The following is a 17100-nucleotide window of genomic DNA, read 5'->3' on the forward strand; positions in this document are numbered from 1 at the left end:
GCCCCCACTGCCCCAGTGTCTGTTTCCATTGGTTATGTTAATATGCATGCATACAAGCCCTTTGGTTGCTTTTTAACCCCTCCCACCCCCATCACCATCACCAATTGTCTCCTGATCTATTCTTGTTCATTAGATTATCTTGATAATTATATTCCACATCTGAGTGAGATCATGGATATTTATCTTTCTCTTTCTGGCTTATTTCCCTTAGCATAATGCTGATTATAGCAATTTCTTATCACTGCCTGCCTTCTCTTAGAATCACAGCATTCCCAAGTCCCTACAAAAAGAATGGGCAGGCTCTATGGATACAAAAATAAAAATAAATAAGTGATGTCTATCATTGAATCCATTTCAACTGAGTTAATTGCAATAAAATATTTGTGTTTGAGCTTTTTATAATGAACTTTTACTATAAAGAGAGTGCAGGTTCTATAGCTACAAAAGCAATATTTACCACCGAATTCATGTCAACTTAAATTCCTGAAGGGAAAATATTTACGTTTTTTATAATGAGATTTTACTGATTTTCCTATAGTATCTTTACATAGTACATACTGTATTTACATTTTAAAGGTATGTGTTTTTGTTTTGTTTAAATTTAACACAATGATCACTTAATTTTAAAAGCAACTACAGCCGAAACCGGTTTGGCTCAATGGATAGAGCGTTGGCTTGGGGACTGAAGGGACCCGGGTTCGATTCTGGTCAAGGGCATGTACCTTGGTTGCGGGCATATCCCCATAGGGGGTGTGCAAGAGGCAGCTAATAGATGACTCTCTCTCATCGATGTTTCTAACTCTCTATCTCTCTCCCTTCCTCTCTGTACAAAATCAATAAAATAAAATATATTAAAAAAATAAAAAAGCAACTACAATTTTAAGTATTTATGTGGATAGATGGATACATGCCTGTGATCAATTTAGCATCCTAAAAAACTTTAGGAAATTTTTTGAGATTATGAGTCTCTAAAGCGACCCACAGATTGAGAACTGCTAGCAGGGTTGCCTAAGACCATTGGAAAACACATATATTTACATTACGATTCATAACAGTAGAAAATTACAGTTATGAAGTAGCAACAAAAATAATTTTATGGTTGGGGGTCACCACAACATGAGGAACTGTATTAAAGGGTCGCAGCATCTTACTATTCAAATTCATTGTCAAGTCTTCATATCTTCTTCTATCTTTTTGGCGAGGTTTATAATACTCCAAGTAGGACTTAAACTACTACCATTTAATATCTTGGGCCTCTGCTTCCTTTTCTGTTGGACTGGAACTAGATATTTTATCCAACTTTAACATTTGTGTGATCTATATATCTGTTTATTATATTTATTTTAGAACTACATTTTAAAATTTATAGAAGTTTTTAAAATTTCCTGTTTGTTTTTTTTCTTTTGCAGCTGTATGCAGGAGCTATTCTTGAAGTCTGTGGATGAAAATTGGGGAGGTTCCCACAAGTCCAAGGTATGTAAAATTAACTCTAGTAAATTCTCAGTTTAATAATGTAAAATCAGCATTTCACAAGAATAATTAAAAAAATAATTTTATTAAATAGTCTCACAAATAAAAACTTTTAGGATGATACCTTCTCAATAGCTTATGAATTTCTACCACAATTTTCTTCATAGAGGTAGTTTTATAGTAATTGTTGAATATTAGGTTACTTTAAATAAGCATAGTATATGAAATTTAGATTTAAATACAAGACATGATGATGTGGTTATTTTTTTCAAAGGAGTCTCGTTTACCAAGTATAAATTTTACGAGAACTTTTTTTTTTTTTACCAGATGTAAATGTCATCCTTTTAAATAGCATTTCATTGGAGTATATTTTAAATGTAAATTGATTTATGTAAAACTCCTAAGGAACAATTACATTAGTGAGACTAGACCTGTCCTAAATGACAAATTGTCGAGAATGGAATTAATTACCATAAAACCTGAGGTACAGACGAGGGGAAGTAATACATGCTATATGTGTCCACAGGAAATTTTAAGGAGAAATATATAAAAGGAAAATTATAAAAGTGTATTTATTCTTCTGGTTGAATAAGCAAACAATAGAGGAGCTTTGCAACTCCAAAAATTCTTGGACTAAGGCTTTTTCTATTCTGCTCCTGTATGTCACTTGAAAATAATTGTATGAAACTGAACTTTTCTGAGGTATCAATCCATATGGTTGTTGGTACCAGTGCGGTGCAGTGCCAACAGGAATCCTAATTTGGGGTGCAGTGAAGAAGAAAACTTTGTTCAGAGCAAACAACTCAATTGTGTGATAGAGACAGCTCTGCTCCACTCTGCCCTTGTCTGGTCCACTCCACTCTATCTGCTCTGCTCCAGCAAAAGGTCTTTAGTGTTTCCGCTCCAGCCAGGGAAAGTCTTCGTTCTCTGAGCCAAAGGGGAGCTGATTTATAGAGAGAATAGTGCCTGTCCCTGGTGCCTGATTGGTCCATATTCATGCAAATGAGGACTCCCAAGTCCTCATGGTTTGATTGGTCCAAAAGGCACTGTGCTGATTGGTCAGAATGGAACCACTCTGGTCAGTGAAGATGCTGATGGAGATACAGCTGAATAGCTCTGAAAGAACAGGGAAAATTTCAGTCCTATTGGTTAAAATAGGATTCCAGGAACTCCTTTATAAGGGTGGGCTCTTATAAAGTCGGCCGGAAAACTGCAAGCAGGCAGTTCAGGCAGGCAGTTCAGGCAGGCAGCTTAATGCAGGCTTCTCCCTTAAGCCCGATTTGCATGTGAGGCTTGTTTAGAAATGGCAGCTAGGTTCTGTTTTTAAATCTGAGCCCTGTTCACCACCTCGTGCAATGTGTATGTAATAAGAACTCAAATATCTGTTAAATGGTTAATTTACTGCCTGAAAAATGTGATTTGCTACTACAGGGCATTTAACAGATACTCTCTTCATTCAAAATTAGAAGGCTTATGAATCTATGCTTAGAGAACTGATGAAAATAGTCATTTAGTGACTCTTCTTAATATTTCTTTTAAATTTGTTCGTGCATTTCAGACTATTAAAAATCTGTTGAGTGAATGAAAGTTATTACATGTGTGAGGCTCTGTTATACATGGATACAGCAGATATAAAAATAATCCTTTTTCCCCCGAGAGGTTTCTTGTCTAATAGGAAATATACTGTGGATCTAATGGTGTTTTGCACAGCTGTGCTGGGATAGTGAGAATACAACAGCATTTCATAATATCAGTTTTGCTTGTGGATTCAGGAGTCTGCAGAGTATTTGGACAAATTCTTAAGGATAAAATTAATAGAGAAGATATTATAATAAGCCAGAATAACATAATCAGTTTTATTTTGAACTAAATTTTCTAGGGGAAATTTAGATGGGATATAAACTATTTTCATACAAGTCCTCAAAACCCTAAAAGAAAAAGAAAACCCATTTATTAAACTTTGTGATGTCCTAAATCAGTGGTTCTCAACCTTTCTAATGTTGCGATCCTTTAATACAGTTCCTCATGTTGTATTTTCGTTGCTATTTCATAACTGTAATTTTGCTACTGTTAATGAATCGTAATGTAAAATACCTGTGTTTTCCGATGGTCTAGCCCAGTGTTTCCCAACCTTCTCTCATGATGAGAATCACCTGGTGGAGTTGTTAAAACACAGATTCCTGAATCCCAACTAAGAAGTGCTAAACTAGAATTTTTGAGAACATATAGGTAAAATTGCATACCTAACTTAGTGCTCTGTATATAACATCTGTCTTAGAGCACTAGTTAGGTATACAATTTTACCTATATGTTCCCAAAAATTCTAGTTTAGCACTTCTTAGTTGGGATTCAGGAATCTGTGTTTTAACAACTCCACCAGGTGATTCTCATCATGAGAGAAGTTTGGGAAACACTGGTCTAGCCACAGAGGCACTCGCCAGCCATCAGCCTGGCATCTGTCCCCCATCTATTAGTTGAGCAGTGCTCCTGCTGTGGGAGCGCACTGACACCAGGGGGCAGCTCCTGCATTGTGCGTCTGCCCTCTAAACCCCCCTACTCCCCCGCCCCCCCCCCCCCCCCCCGCACTCTCCCCCTCCACCCTTTGTTCAGTGCACATCATAGCTTCCAGCCAGTCGGCCAGTCGCTTAGGCTTATAACATATTTTTGCATCATCATGTAATTGTATCTTTAAAGAAATTCCTAGAAGGAGACTTGCAGTTTTAATTTTTTTTAATTTAATAAATCTTTATTGTTCAGGTTATTACAGTTTTTCCCCCCGTAGCTCCCCTCCACCTGGTCTCCCCATCCCCACTGTCCTCATCGTAGTTGTATGATTATTGTCCAGTCTCTTCCCATACCCTCACACAGACACCCTTTTCCCCCTAAGAATTACCAATCCCCTCTCATTCTGTTCCCCTGATTTTTTTTTTTTTAATATATTTTATTGATTTTTTACAGAGAGGAAGGGAGAGAGATAGAGAGCTAGAAACGTTGATGAGAGAGAAACATCTGCCAGCTGCCTCTTCCACACCCCCTACTGGGGATGTGCCCGCAACCAATGTACATGCCCTTGATCGGAATCGAACCTGGGACCCTTCAGTCCACAGACCGACGCTCTACCGCTGAACCAAACCGGTTTCGGCCTGTTCCCCTGATTTTATTATATTCACCAGTTTATTCTGTTCCTCAGATTTTTTTTTTCAAATTTAATCATTATTGCACAGATTATTACAATTGTTTCTCCTTTTTCCCCCATAGCTCCCTTCTACCTGGTGCCCACCCCACCCCCACCCCCCCGTCTTCCTTTACATCCCCCCCCATTGTCCTCATCCATAGGTGTACACTTTTAGTCCAGTCTCTTCCTGCACCCCCCACACCCCTTTCCCCCTGATAATTATCAACCCACTCCTTTTCTATGCCCCTGATTCTATTATATTCACCAGTTTATTCTGTTCCTCAGATTTTTAATTCACTTGATTTTCAGATTCACTTGTTGATATATATGTATTTGTTGATCATAAATTTTTATCTTTTTTTTTCTTCTTCCTCTTCTTAAAGAATACCCTTCAGCATTTCATATAATACTGGTTTGGTGGTGATGAACTCCTTTAGCTGTTTCTGATCTGTGAAGCTCTTTATCTGCCCTTCAATTCTGAATGATAACTTTGCTGGGTAGAGTAAACTTGGTTGTAGGTTCTTGCTATTCATCACTTTGAATATTTCCTGCCACTCCCGTCTGGCCTGCTGATAGTCGTATGGGTGCTCCCTTATAGGTAACCAACTGTTTTTCTCTTACTGCTTGTAAGATTCTCTCTTTGTCTTTTGCTCCTGGCATTTTAATAATGGTGTGTCTTTGTGTGGTCCTCTTTGGATTCCTTTTGTTTGGGGTTCTGTGTGCTTCCTGGAGTTGTAAGTCTGTTTCTTTCACCAGGTGGGGGAAGTTTTCTGTCATTATTTCTTCAAATAGGTTTTCAGTGTCTTGCTCTCTCTCTTCTTCTGGCACCCCCATAATTCTGATGTTGGTACGCTTAAAGTTGTCCCAGAGGCTTCTTACACTATCTTCAACTTTCTGGATTCTCTTCTCTTCTTGCTTCTCCAGGGGAGTGTCCTTTGCCTCTTTGTATTCCAAATCTTTGACTTGATTCTTGCGTTCCTGTTGTCTGCTGTTGGGTCTCTGTATAATATTTTTCAGTCAGTGTATTTTTAATTTCTAGTTGGTCCTTTTTCATATCCTCTAGGGTCTCATTAAATTTATTGGTCTTGCCGAGGCCGGTTTGGCTCAATGGATAGAGCGTCAGCTTGGGGACTGAGAGGTCCCGGCTTCGATTCCGGTCAAGGGCATGTGCCTTGGTTGCGGGCATATCCCCAGTAGGGGGTGTGCAAGAGGCAGCTGATCGATGACTCTCTCTCATCGATGTTTCTAACTCTCTATCTCCCTTCCTCTCTGTACAAAATCAATAAAATATATATTTTTTTAAAAAATTTATTGGTCTTTTCTAGGAAATTCTTGAAAAACCTTATAACCGTGGTTTTGAACTGTATATCCAGTCTTTTGTTCTCCTCCATTTCTTTCTTTTGAGACCTTTTTTCTTGTCTCGGCATTTTCACTGCTTCCCAGAGTTGGTGGGGTAACTTTGTGTGTTTGGTGTCCTATATGGCCGGTGGGTCATCCTCCCCAGCTACCTGAGGTAGACACTCTTGGTGCAGCCCTTTATGGGCTGTTTGTACAGACTTGTAGTTAAGTCTCGATTGTTGATGGTATCACTGGGAGGAATTGGCCTCCAGACCAATTGGCTGTTAGGATCCTCTGTATCTATAACAGAAGAATTGCTATGCTGGAGGCACGTTTATGAGGCAGGACTTGTTCCAGTAGGGCTTTGGTGCTCACTGAGTCTGCCTTTTGAATATGTCCTTTATGAGAGTAGTTGAAATCTGGTGTCATTTCACACAGACTACTAGATATATTAGTTTATGGTTCTCCAATGGGATGCAAGTCAGTTACTGTCTGAGACCACCAAGCAGGAGCTACAGCAAGAACTACAGTTTTCTCCTCTTTGATTGGGATTTGTTGGTTTTGGAGCAGTCTGACTGGAGCTGCAGTTTATATCGTTAAGCTGCCACAGGGAGGCCATTTATATGCAAAAGCCCCTGTGTAGAGCCTGGGCGGGTTTGTATAATGTGGGGGGCGGGGTCTCAGGGTGTCACTAGGCTGGGGAGTGGCAAACAGCAATGGCTGCAGTCAGCCTCTCTGCCTTTCCGTGTTTCCAATGCCCTGCATCCCACACTCCAGCGCAGTAAACAATGATTGCTTGTGCTCACCTCTGCAAAAAAGTCACCCTCACTTTTGGACCCGATGGCCGGCCGACAGACCAGCTTCTTCCTGTAGGTGTCTGTGTCCCCCACGTGACCCCAAAAATTGGATTTCAAAGTGATCGGGAGCTTGTTTCCCTTCGGGTTGAAAAAAAGCTGCACACCCAGTCACCCGCCACCAGCCCGATTCGCTCCTCGGTACCTAGGCTCCTCAGCTTTTCAGCGTTTGTGCTCCTTTCTCTTCCCTTCTAGTTTTAAGACTTCCATTCAGCCAGCTTTCCCATGGTTCTGGGTGATAGATATTTTGTCTTTTAGTTGTAGTTTTGAAATTGTTGTACGAGGCAGCAGTTTAGTTGTTTACCTACACCACCATCTTAGTTTCTCCGGGACTTGCAGTTTTAAAGATTATGTAATTTTAAGATTTTTGATTCATTTGGCTAAATATCCTTCAGGAAGAATGTGTCCATTCATATTTTTCCCACAACTAATCCCCAGCAAATTCTTCTCTCTAACCTTAAATTTTCTTTTTCATTTTTGTCGCTCTGAATGAAGATATCTCATTGTTTTATTTGACACTTATTTAATTATTAGGCTGGGCATTTATTTCAAATGTTTATTTACCATCTACCTATTTGCACATGACATATTCCTGTGCTTAGTTTATTTATCTGCCTAGTATTTTTTTTAATAATTTGCAAGAGCACTTTTATAAATTATATGTTAGAGATAAATTTTCTACCATATGTTGTTTCACTTTTCATTTAGTTAATGGTGCTGTTTTACTGTCTTGAAATTTCCACTTTTAGGTAGGCATGTCTATAGAGCATCTCTTTTAATGTCATACTTAGGAGAAGAATTTTGTATTCCATATTCAAGTTGTCTATTAAATTCTGTGGTAGTATTCTTAACCTCTCTCTCTCTCTCTCTCTCTCTCTCTCTCTCTCTCTCTCTCTCTACTAAATGTATTTAATGTGATTACTTGTTCATCTTTTTTCTTTCCCTCCAGAATGTAAACTCCTTAAGATTAGAAATGATGTCTGTTTATATAGCTTTATCTCTGTTGTGCAACGTGCAGTGGGTATTCCATAAATATTTGTTGAATAAATTTAAAACGTTAATCCATCTAAATTTATTTAGATATAAGTATGATGTAGGCACCTATTTTTCTATGTTTTTTTTTATCTTTTCCCTCAAATAATTTGGCAGTTTTCTTAAAAGTATGTATTGACTAATTGACTCACATACCCCAGACACAAACACCTATAATCAATGTCTCTCTTCCTGTCTCCCTCTCTCTGATTTGATAGTTTAACAGTATTAAAAAATTCCTACTGATATTTGTATCTAGATTTATCTATTATGTTATCAGTATCCTAAGCAATTGAACAAATTTTCCTTCCGTATTTTATTTTTTCTAAACTGTGACTATCCTCACACATTTACTCTTCTAGCTGACCTATCATTTTGTCAAGGGCTCAGAATCTCATTAGAATTTGGGGTTGTAATTAGTTTAAAACAATTAACACCTTAAAATACTTTCTTAGTAATTTATAACACCACTTTTCCCATTGAAGTGTATAATATGTCTTTACATTTTTATATCTGTTTGAATCACCGTAGTTTTTTTCATATAGGATTTAATGTTTTATTTATTGAGTTTATTTCTACTTTTTGTTTTGATCTTTGTATCTTGCTTGGACTTAGAAATGAATAATTTTCATCTTTTTCTTTTCTCTTAAGCTTTTGTCAGAAGTGATAAACCCAAACTATTCAGAGGACTGCAAATCAAGGTAAGGTGATTTTTTTTCTTTCTTTTTATTTATTTATTGTTTATAATATTACAGATGTTACCTATATTCCCCACTTTGTCCCCGTTCACTCCATCCCCATCACACCCTGAGCCTCCACCACATTATTGTCTGCATCGATGAGCTATGCATATATATTCTTTGGTTAATGTCTTCCTGTCCACCCCACTTCCCAAGGTAAGGTAATTTTAATGGAACCCCTTTTTTCCAGCATTCACTTATTTCTTTTTTGAAGATTGAGGTCATGTTTGTTGTCATATTTACCCAGAGTTAGGATTTTCACAGTTCTCTGGTGAAATATTGGTTGGAAGTTTCAGAAATCCAGCTTAATTTTCAACTAATTGCAATAAAATTGTTAGGTTTGTTAAACCAAAGAAAATTCAAAGTCCAATGCAGAATTCTATCTGATAATTTGTATGCACAGCCTATGTTAGCATTGCTCTTATAGTCATTCTCTCTCGTTAATTATAATATTTTGAACTTATCTGCTTCCTCCATTAGATTTTAAATTCTTTTGAGAGTGAGAGAATAACATGTATGCAATAAATATTTGTTATAAACAATAATAAGCTTAAATCCCAAATAAACTATGTTGATGCTACCCCGTTTCCCTGAAAATAAGACAGTGTCTTATATTAATTTTTTTCTCCCAAAGTTGCGCTAGATCTTATTTTCGGGGGATGTCTTACCATGCACTAGGTCTTATTTTTGGAGGATGTCTTATTTTTGGGGAAACACGGTAACAATATTTCTCTTTAGAGATGAATTATAAGTTTTTACTGCCCTTTTTTAATGAAATTTTATTCAATTTTTTCCCAAAAGGTTTCCTTTGAATCCTATTGTGATATGTCTAAAGCTTTTTTGTATTATTAAATTCGTTTAAGCCGTGTTGCATTTGTTTTGATTTTAGTTGAGGCAAAGACAACCTCTAAGCATGTAAAATGATGATATTCCTCTTTTTTTTTTTGTAGTATGTTCGTGGTTCAGACCCTGTACTAAAGCTTTTGGATGACAATGGGAACATTGCTGAAGAACTAAGCATCCTCAAATGGAACACAGACAGTGTCGAAGAATTTCTGAGTGAAAAGTTGGAACGCATATAAACCTTGATTAAATTTTGTCCTATCCTTTTGTTACCTTATCAAATGTTAGAACACCTAGAAAATAATTTAGTTTTGCTTTTATCCCTTGATCAATCTTACTGTGAGGCAGTAAACATCTAAGTAAAAGTTGAAGTGGCAGCACAGCACAGGATATCTAAGGACTTGGCAAGTTTCACAAATTCATATTTTATAAATTTCTAGCCTCCTACATTTGTTGGTACCACTAACAGAGTGCTTTGTAATAGACTTGTGGCTAATTATGCAAATGATAGTTTGTGATAATTGGTCCAGTTTTACAAACTACAGATTTTTAAATTAGGGAGGTTAATAAGGGAGATGATTACACTGTGCCGCATGCACTATGTGCTCTTTGAAAGTAATGACAGTAAACTACAAAGCAAATAAGATAGACCAAGCCTCAACAGGTGCTTGATCCTCAGATTTTCCCATATTTTTATATTCCCCAGCTTTATTTTTAATAGAATCGCTATAATATATAATGAACTGCATAAAAACTTTATGGCTTTGTTATTGTGAAACAGATTCAAGATCAACTGTAAGAATGAAATATTCACAGATTTGCGTTAATGAGGACTACACAGAAAACCTTTTCAGGGTTTGTGTGGATCTGATCTTTAGCAAATTCTTGTGCTTTACATTCTTATAGAAAAGTCATTTAAAGATGATTATTTGTAAGACCAAAATATAAATTAAAAATTTCAAAAATCTGAATTTGAAATTTTCTTCTGATTTGTCCTTTCATGTTTAAAAATGATACCTTTCTCTATATACTTTTCTTTTTATATAAGCCTTTATTTTCTTTAGCCGAAATGTAGAATGGCTGTACTGTTTAAAACTTGTAACTTCTCATTGTGGATAATAGTGCTTCCTATTTGTCTACCAATTTTATTCTTCAAAGTGCTTTCATTTATGAACACATTTTTTATCTTGCATAAGAAGTATCTCAAATTATAGAATATTATGAGCTGTTAAAAATGATAATGTTTCAGGAACATTTGACATCTTGCTTCCTGGCATATGTTGTCAGTTTGACTCAAACTCTTTCATAATAATTTTTTTTAATGATGATTTTTTTCCCCCCCCTTAACCCTCTATCTGGTGAAAGTGATTTCACTTCATAAAAAGTAGTTCACTAAGAACAACATTCATCCAAATGACTTCAGGTCATTTCAACTGCCTACTAAAAATTGTTCAAAAATCCTATTCTATCAGTTTAATGTCAGGTTAAATTCTTATAATCTGGAAACTTTCTTAATTTTTTTATTTTGAATTAAATCATCTAAGTGAAGGATATTTGGAAGTCCTTAAAAACAACTCTACTAGAAAATGTTTATATAATGTTTACTTTTAATCAAGATCAATTAGTAATCTTTACTAGAATTTTATGTCATGTTATATTTAAAATTGAGAAGTATGTCTTTAAAGCCAGCAAGAGAATGAATACACCCTGGGCCATTTGTTTAGTCAAAATAAAATACTATGAGAAGTCCTAACAAACAAACAGATTATGGTCTACTTTTGATCATCAGTAATGGAGAGGGCCATTACTTTGATAATACAGGGTACTGGATAAATTGGCACTAATATCTAATGGTGGTTATTACATCAGAACAAGAGGGAAGTTGCCACCACATACAGAGGAATAGTGGGATAGAAGGGATAAAACTGCAAAAGTTATGGGATTGGCATAAAAAACTAATTGGACTGGTCTGCAGGCAAGAAGAGCTTGTTAAATGAGTATCTGGCACTGGGATTTAAAGAAAAGAAAAAAAAAGTGAAGAGAAGCCTAAAATGTCTATTCAATTTATTATGAGAGATCAAAAGAGGCTAAAGAACCCCACAGTATCTTAAAGCTTAAAATTCTTCAATAAATGTGTAGCTACCAAGCTTCACTATTTTAATTGGGAGGTTTGAGTTAATCAGCCAGTTTCAACTCAACAATTTCAATTAAAGAACAGCAAAAAGCTTTTTAAAGAAATCTTAATTACCAAGTATAAGTATTGATCCAAAAAGTACCATTTTGTAGCCAAATTCTGACATTAGATTACACTTAGTCAAGCTCACAAATATACAATAGTTATGTAATAATCACTTGATATTTATAAATGTGCTCCCCCTGCCAAAATTGTTACTTAGAACCTAAAACAGTTAATTTATCTCTAAATTTCTGAATTTGGCAAAAGCCTTTTATAAGAAACTATGAGCAAGAACTGACATTTCCTGTTTTAGGGAGTTTGAGGCTTGAAAGCTATACTAAAATTAAAGTTAAAGTGTAGAAAATACTTTTGAAAGCAAATACTGCAAAACTTTGGAAATTAAAACTAGCAGTAGCTAGTATGTGAAAGCATGTCTACAAATACATGGAAAGTAGGAGTACAAAATCCAGATGTAAGTACAATTGGGTAAGTATTTCTTTTACCTGAAAATTGAAGTACCTTTTAATTAAATTCTGTGGTAACAAAAGACTTTCTGGGAGTAGAGCCTGCATTTGTGCTCAAAAAATTCAAAGCAAACTTTTGCTAATTAAATATAAACATTTACTTTCAAAGTTTTGACAGAAGAATCAGTAGCATGAAATATGGTTATTTAAAAATACTGAGGAAATTAAACAAAAAGTAATTGTATAAAGCCTCTAAAAGTTTCACCACTTTTTCCTATTAACCACTCTTGAAACATAACTTCAGTTCAGCATTTTATCTATTCAGCATTATGACCACATTGAAGTTTAGACCTTAAAATTCAAAACTTAAAAAAAAAAAAAGCCTTTGTGGTAGAAAAATTAAACTACAGCTGATCCTTATTGTTGAATTCCATATTTACATATTCACCTATTGAGCCACTAAAATGTAACTGTAACCCCACAACGACAGTACCTGAGGCACACCCATACATTCCCAGCCACGTCCAGCAAGGTGACCTTGCCTTCTTTCAGCTCATGCTATAGGTAACCTTTTCAGTCTATTTAGTGCCACATTTTTTGGCAATTTTGTGCTTTTTGTTAGTGAGGTAGCTCTTTAATATGATCCCCAAGCCTAGTGCTGAAATGCTACCTAGTGTTTTTTAAGTGCAAGAACACTGATGTGCCTTATGGGAAAAGACATGTTTTAGATACGTTTTGTTTAGGAATGAGTGACAGTTACTGTCTGTGAGTTCAATGTTAATAAATCAACAATCCTATATAATAAAGAACTAATAATGCTAATTAGATCAAACAACAGAATGGGGTGACCTTCCAGTCGAAGCTGGGGCTACAAGGCCCGAGGCAGCTGGGGCTGTGAGGGCCAAGCCCCCTGCATGGATTTTGTGCATTGGGCCTCTAATTTATATTAAATAATGTATCTTTAAATAGAAGCACATAAAATAAGGGCATGTATGAATAGGTTGACAATACTGTTGTGATCAGAGACTTCCAGGAAACTATAATTCCCCTAAGAACGGTTCAATATTTGCTAATTCAGTGTTTGCAGCAACTTTATAGAACATAATTTACTACCATGAGTACTAAGAATTGACTATATTAAAACATTTTTATGGAGATATAATTGACATTTAAAATTCAGAGTATGCAAATCAATGGGTTTTTAGTATATTCAGAGTTGTGCCACCAAAACCACAGTCTAAATTTAGAACATTTTCATCACTCTCCCTCAAAAATCCTATACCCTCTGGTACTCACTCCATACTGCATACTTCTAGTCCCTAGACCACCACTAATCTGATTTCCATATGAATTTGTATATTCTAAGCATTTCATTTAGAGGAAATCGTACAAAATGTGGCCTTTTGTGGCCTTTTGTGCCTGGCTTCTTTTATTTTGTGTTTTCAAGGTTCATCCATATTCTAACACGTATCAGTTCTCTGTTCCTTTTTGTGGCTGAATGATATTCCTTTTTTTATGAATATACCACATTTCACTCATTGGGTAGACATTTGAGTTGTTTCACTTTTATTATGAATAATACACACTCATAAACAAGTTTTTGTGTGGAAATGCTTTCATTTCTCTTAGATATATATCTAGAAATAGAATAGTGTGTGTTTAACTCTTTGACAAACTGCCAAACTTTCCCAAAGATACCATTTTACATTCCTACCTTCAATATACATGGATTCTGATTTCTGCACATCCTAAATTTCTTGATCTCATTAAGCGTACTCATTTTACATCTATTATTATTTATATCTCCCATTGACGTGTGTTAAGCATTTTGCCCTCCACTAAGTGGTTTTCAGACTGCAATTCTTTTTTAAATCTTTGAATGGCATGTTTTATTTTCAACTTTACCTGCCTCTTCTGGCTCCTATCACTTTACTGAATTTCTACTCAGTTTCCTCTTCCCCAGCTTCAGTCATAAAAACCATACCTAGAATGTCCTCACAACTGATAGTGATCACATGCTAGTGAGACAGGCAACCATTACATAAAAGTACATATATGTAATTGTAATTATGGTAAGTGCAATGATAAGAAAAAGCTACTAGAAGAGAATTACAAAGACGACTAATGAGTTTAGGGATCTCTGAAAGATGTGACATTTAACCTAAACGAAAGCTACCTTGGGGGAAAGTGGATTGAAATGCCTTCCACTGAGAGGGAAGAACATGTGCCAAGAACCTGACTTAGTAGCAAGTCAGGTTAGTACCCTTCACATACCTGAACAGACGCCAGTGTTTCTGGAAACTAAGCAGAGGGAAGAATCGTAGCAAGTGGGGTTGAAAAAGATAGGCAAAGGAGGATCCAGTTCACTCCATCTTAAGAATTTAGCCGTCTTCTAAATTGCTTTTAGAATAAAACCAGAAAAGAAAAAAACAAAAAATGACAAAATCCAGTAAGACCAACTTTAAACATCATGAGCAATCAGCAAGTATCCAATAATGCCTATGTAAACAACAGGCTTTAGTGCTTTCACTAATTATTAATAACCTCTTTAGGTGCCTCTGGTACACAATTTGCTTTTTAAAGATAATAGTCAACTTGCTTTGAGAATAAAAAAGACAAGCCTAAGTATAAATGTTAAATTTTTGAGATTCCAATATTCACCTGTAGATATACTCAAAGGATTTTTAGAATATTCACTCAGTTATGTGAGCTAATGGAAGTGCCTATTAGTCCAAACCACACCAGCATTCCTCCTCGCCCATCTCTGAGCTGAGCACTAATGTCAATTCTAGCTCCCATGAATGGCCGTGGAGTTCCAGCCTTGAAACTATTTGACTCCATCTCTGTGACACTTCCTTTTTGCCACGAACACTGTAGTCCCAGTGTTATGGCTGGTTTTGCTTCCTCCTACACTCAAACTAGAGACCTAAGTCCCTAGTCTCTGTTGACTTATTTCCTACATCAGGAATGACTATATGACCCAGCTGGAACACCCTATTTGCAATACCAGATTTTGAAATCTACTTTCCTGGACTGAATTGTGTTTGCATTTCTTCTTTCTTGGCTTTAACATCTGGATACTGACCTAGAGCCTAAACTCTGTTTTTCTACCTAACCTGGTCCTATGAACAATGAATGACTAACTCATCTACTGTAAATCCATATATCTTACCACTTCATCTTAGTCCAGGGGTCGGCAACCTGCGGCTCCGGAGCCGCATGCGGCTCTTTTGAACCTTTGCTGCGGCCACCAGCAGGTCCGACACTAGCAGGGCAGATAGCAGGGCAGGGCGGGGAGCTGTATCACTTATGTCACAATGGTTTTGCGGCTCCGAGGTTTTTTTTTTCCTTCGAAAACGGGTCCAAGTGGCTCTTTATGTCTTAAAGGTTGCCGACCCCTGTCTTAGTCCAACAATACAGACTCTTCAGTTCTTCCACACGTGGAATGAAATCTTGTCTGCCTCTACCCTTTGTCTATCCACTCAGTATCAACTAGCTCTTAAGTACTCTACAGGCCCAGTCCAGATCCCAACCAGGCATCTTCTAGTCTAGTTTTTATCACTGCAAAACAAACCACCCCAAAACTTAATGGTTTAAGTATTTAAAACAATGACTTGATTTTGCTCACAGTTGTATTCTTTAGACAAGGCTCAATGAGGACAGCTCACCTTTGCTCTATAGGTGTCAGCTGAACCCACTCACCTACGGCAAGTGGATTCAAAATGGACCATTTACACATCTGGCAAACTGGCACCAGCTGTCAATTCCTTCCCATTAGGCAGCTTAAGCTTCCTTATAGAGTGGTGACTAGGTTCCAAAAGCAAACAGTCTAACAGCAGAAAATAGAAACTGCCCCTTTCCTAAGGCCTATGCCTGGAAATGGCACAGCATCACTTCCACCATATTCTATGGGTCAAGCAGTCACACAGTCCATCCAGATTCAGAAGAAGAAGACAAATTTAATGGAAAGTGTCAAAAGAATTATAGAGCCACTAGAGGCCCAGTGCACAAATTTGTGCACCAGTGGGGTCCCTCTGCCTGGCCTGTGGGTTCAGGCCAAAACTGGCTCTCCAACATCCCCCGAGAGGTCTCAGATTGCAAGAGGGTGCAGGCCAGGCCAAGGGACCCCATTGGTGCATGATCAGGGTCAGGGAGGGACATGGGAGATTGGCCAGCTGGGGAAAGGCTGAGGGAGGGCTCCAGGGCATGTCCAACCCATTTCACTCAATCCTGATCAGCCAGACACCAGCAGCAAGCTAACTTACTAGTCAGAGTGTCTGCCCCCCTGGTGGTCAGTTCATATTATAGCAAGCAGTTGAGCAGCCTTAGCATATCATTAGCATATTACACTTAGATTGGTTGAGCAGATGACCAGACACTTAGTATATTAGGTTTTTATTATATAGGATGTTTTGAAACCTCTACACTTATTCATTTGCAGCCCAATGCATTTGAGTTATATTCATTTTCTTTTTTTAAGTGCATTTCCCTTTTGCCTTACTGGACACATTTTTTCAGATTTGCTTTTAGTGCTGTTTGAGAAATTCTCAGTTGCCACATGTGGCTCTAAGTCTATCTGTTAATCAGGCATTCCAAGTGATTTTATTAGGAAAAAAACTTGCCTATCAGACTTCTAATAGAGCAAAGCAATTTTGTCAGTTTTGTATGTTAATTTTCAAAGCAATCTGAACATCTATCTCTAAATTCACTTCACATAAAACCCTCCTATTTTTATTTTTTAATGTATTTTTATTTAGCAAAATATTTTAAAATATATTTTTATCTGATTTCAGAGGGGAAGGGAGAGGGAGAGAGAAAAACATAAATGATGAGAGAGAATCATTGATTGGCTGCCTCCTACACACCCCACACTGGGGATCGAGCCTGCAACGGAGGCATCTGCTTTGATTAGGAATTGAACCATGACCTCTGATTTATAGGTCGACACTCAACCACTGAGCCACACCAGCAGGCAAGACCTTCCTAACCTTAAAGCAGAGCATATGTA

At 37.0% G+C, this 17100-nt stretch overlaps 1 protein-coding gene and 1 long non-coding RNA gene across 2 annotated transcripts in view; one reads left to right on the forward strand and one right to left on the reverse strand.

The window, feature by feature from the left end:
• SELENOF (selenoprotein F) overlaps nucleotides 1–10423 on the forward strand; it is a 34612-nt gene extending 24189 nt beyond the window's left edge. The window contains exons 3-5 of the mRNA XM_084871424.1: nucleotides 1410–1473; nucleotides 8521–8570; nucleotides 9560–10423. Of these exons, the coding sequence (XP_084727550.1) occupies nucleotides 1410–1473; nucleotides 8521–8570; nucleotides 9560–9691 (246 nt within the window). The 3' untranslated portion in view covers nucleotides 9692–10423. The remainder of the gene's footprint in view (nucleotides 1–1409; nucleotides 1474–8520; nucleotides 8571–9559) is intronic.
• A 367-nt stretch (nucleotides 10424–10790) lies between these two features.
• Nucleotides 10791–16884, reverse strand: LOC311616281. Its single transcript, XR_014793872.1, has 2 exons — nucleotides 15489–16884; nucleotides 10791–15266 (listed from the first exon to the last, which is right to left on the reverse strand). It is a non-coding gene; the product is annotated as an uncharacterized lncRNA (long non-coding RNA).
• Nucleotides 16885–17100: the final 216 nt, after the last annotated feature.

The sequence above is a fragment of the Pipistrellus hanaki genome, assembly GCF_964339955.1.
Source record: "Pipistrellus hanaki genome assembly, chromosome: 2".
Taxonomy (NCBI): Eukaryota; Metazoa; Chordata; class Mammalia; order Chiroptera; family Vespertilionidae; genus Pipistrellus; species Pipistrellus hanaki.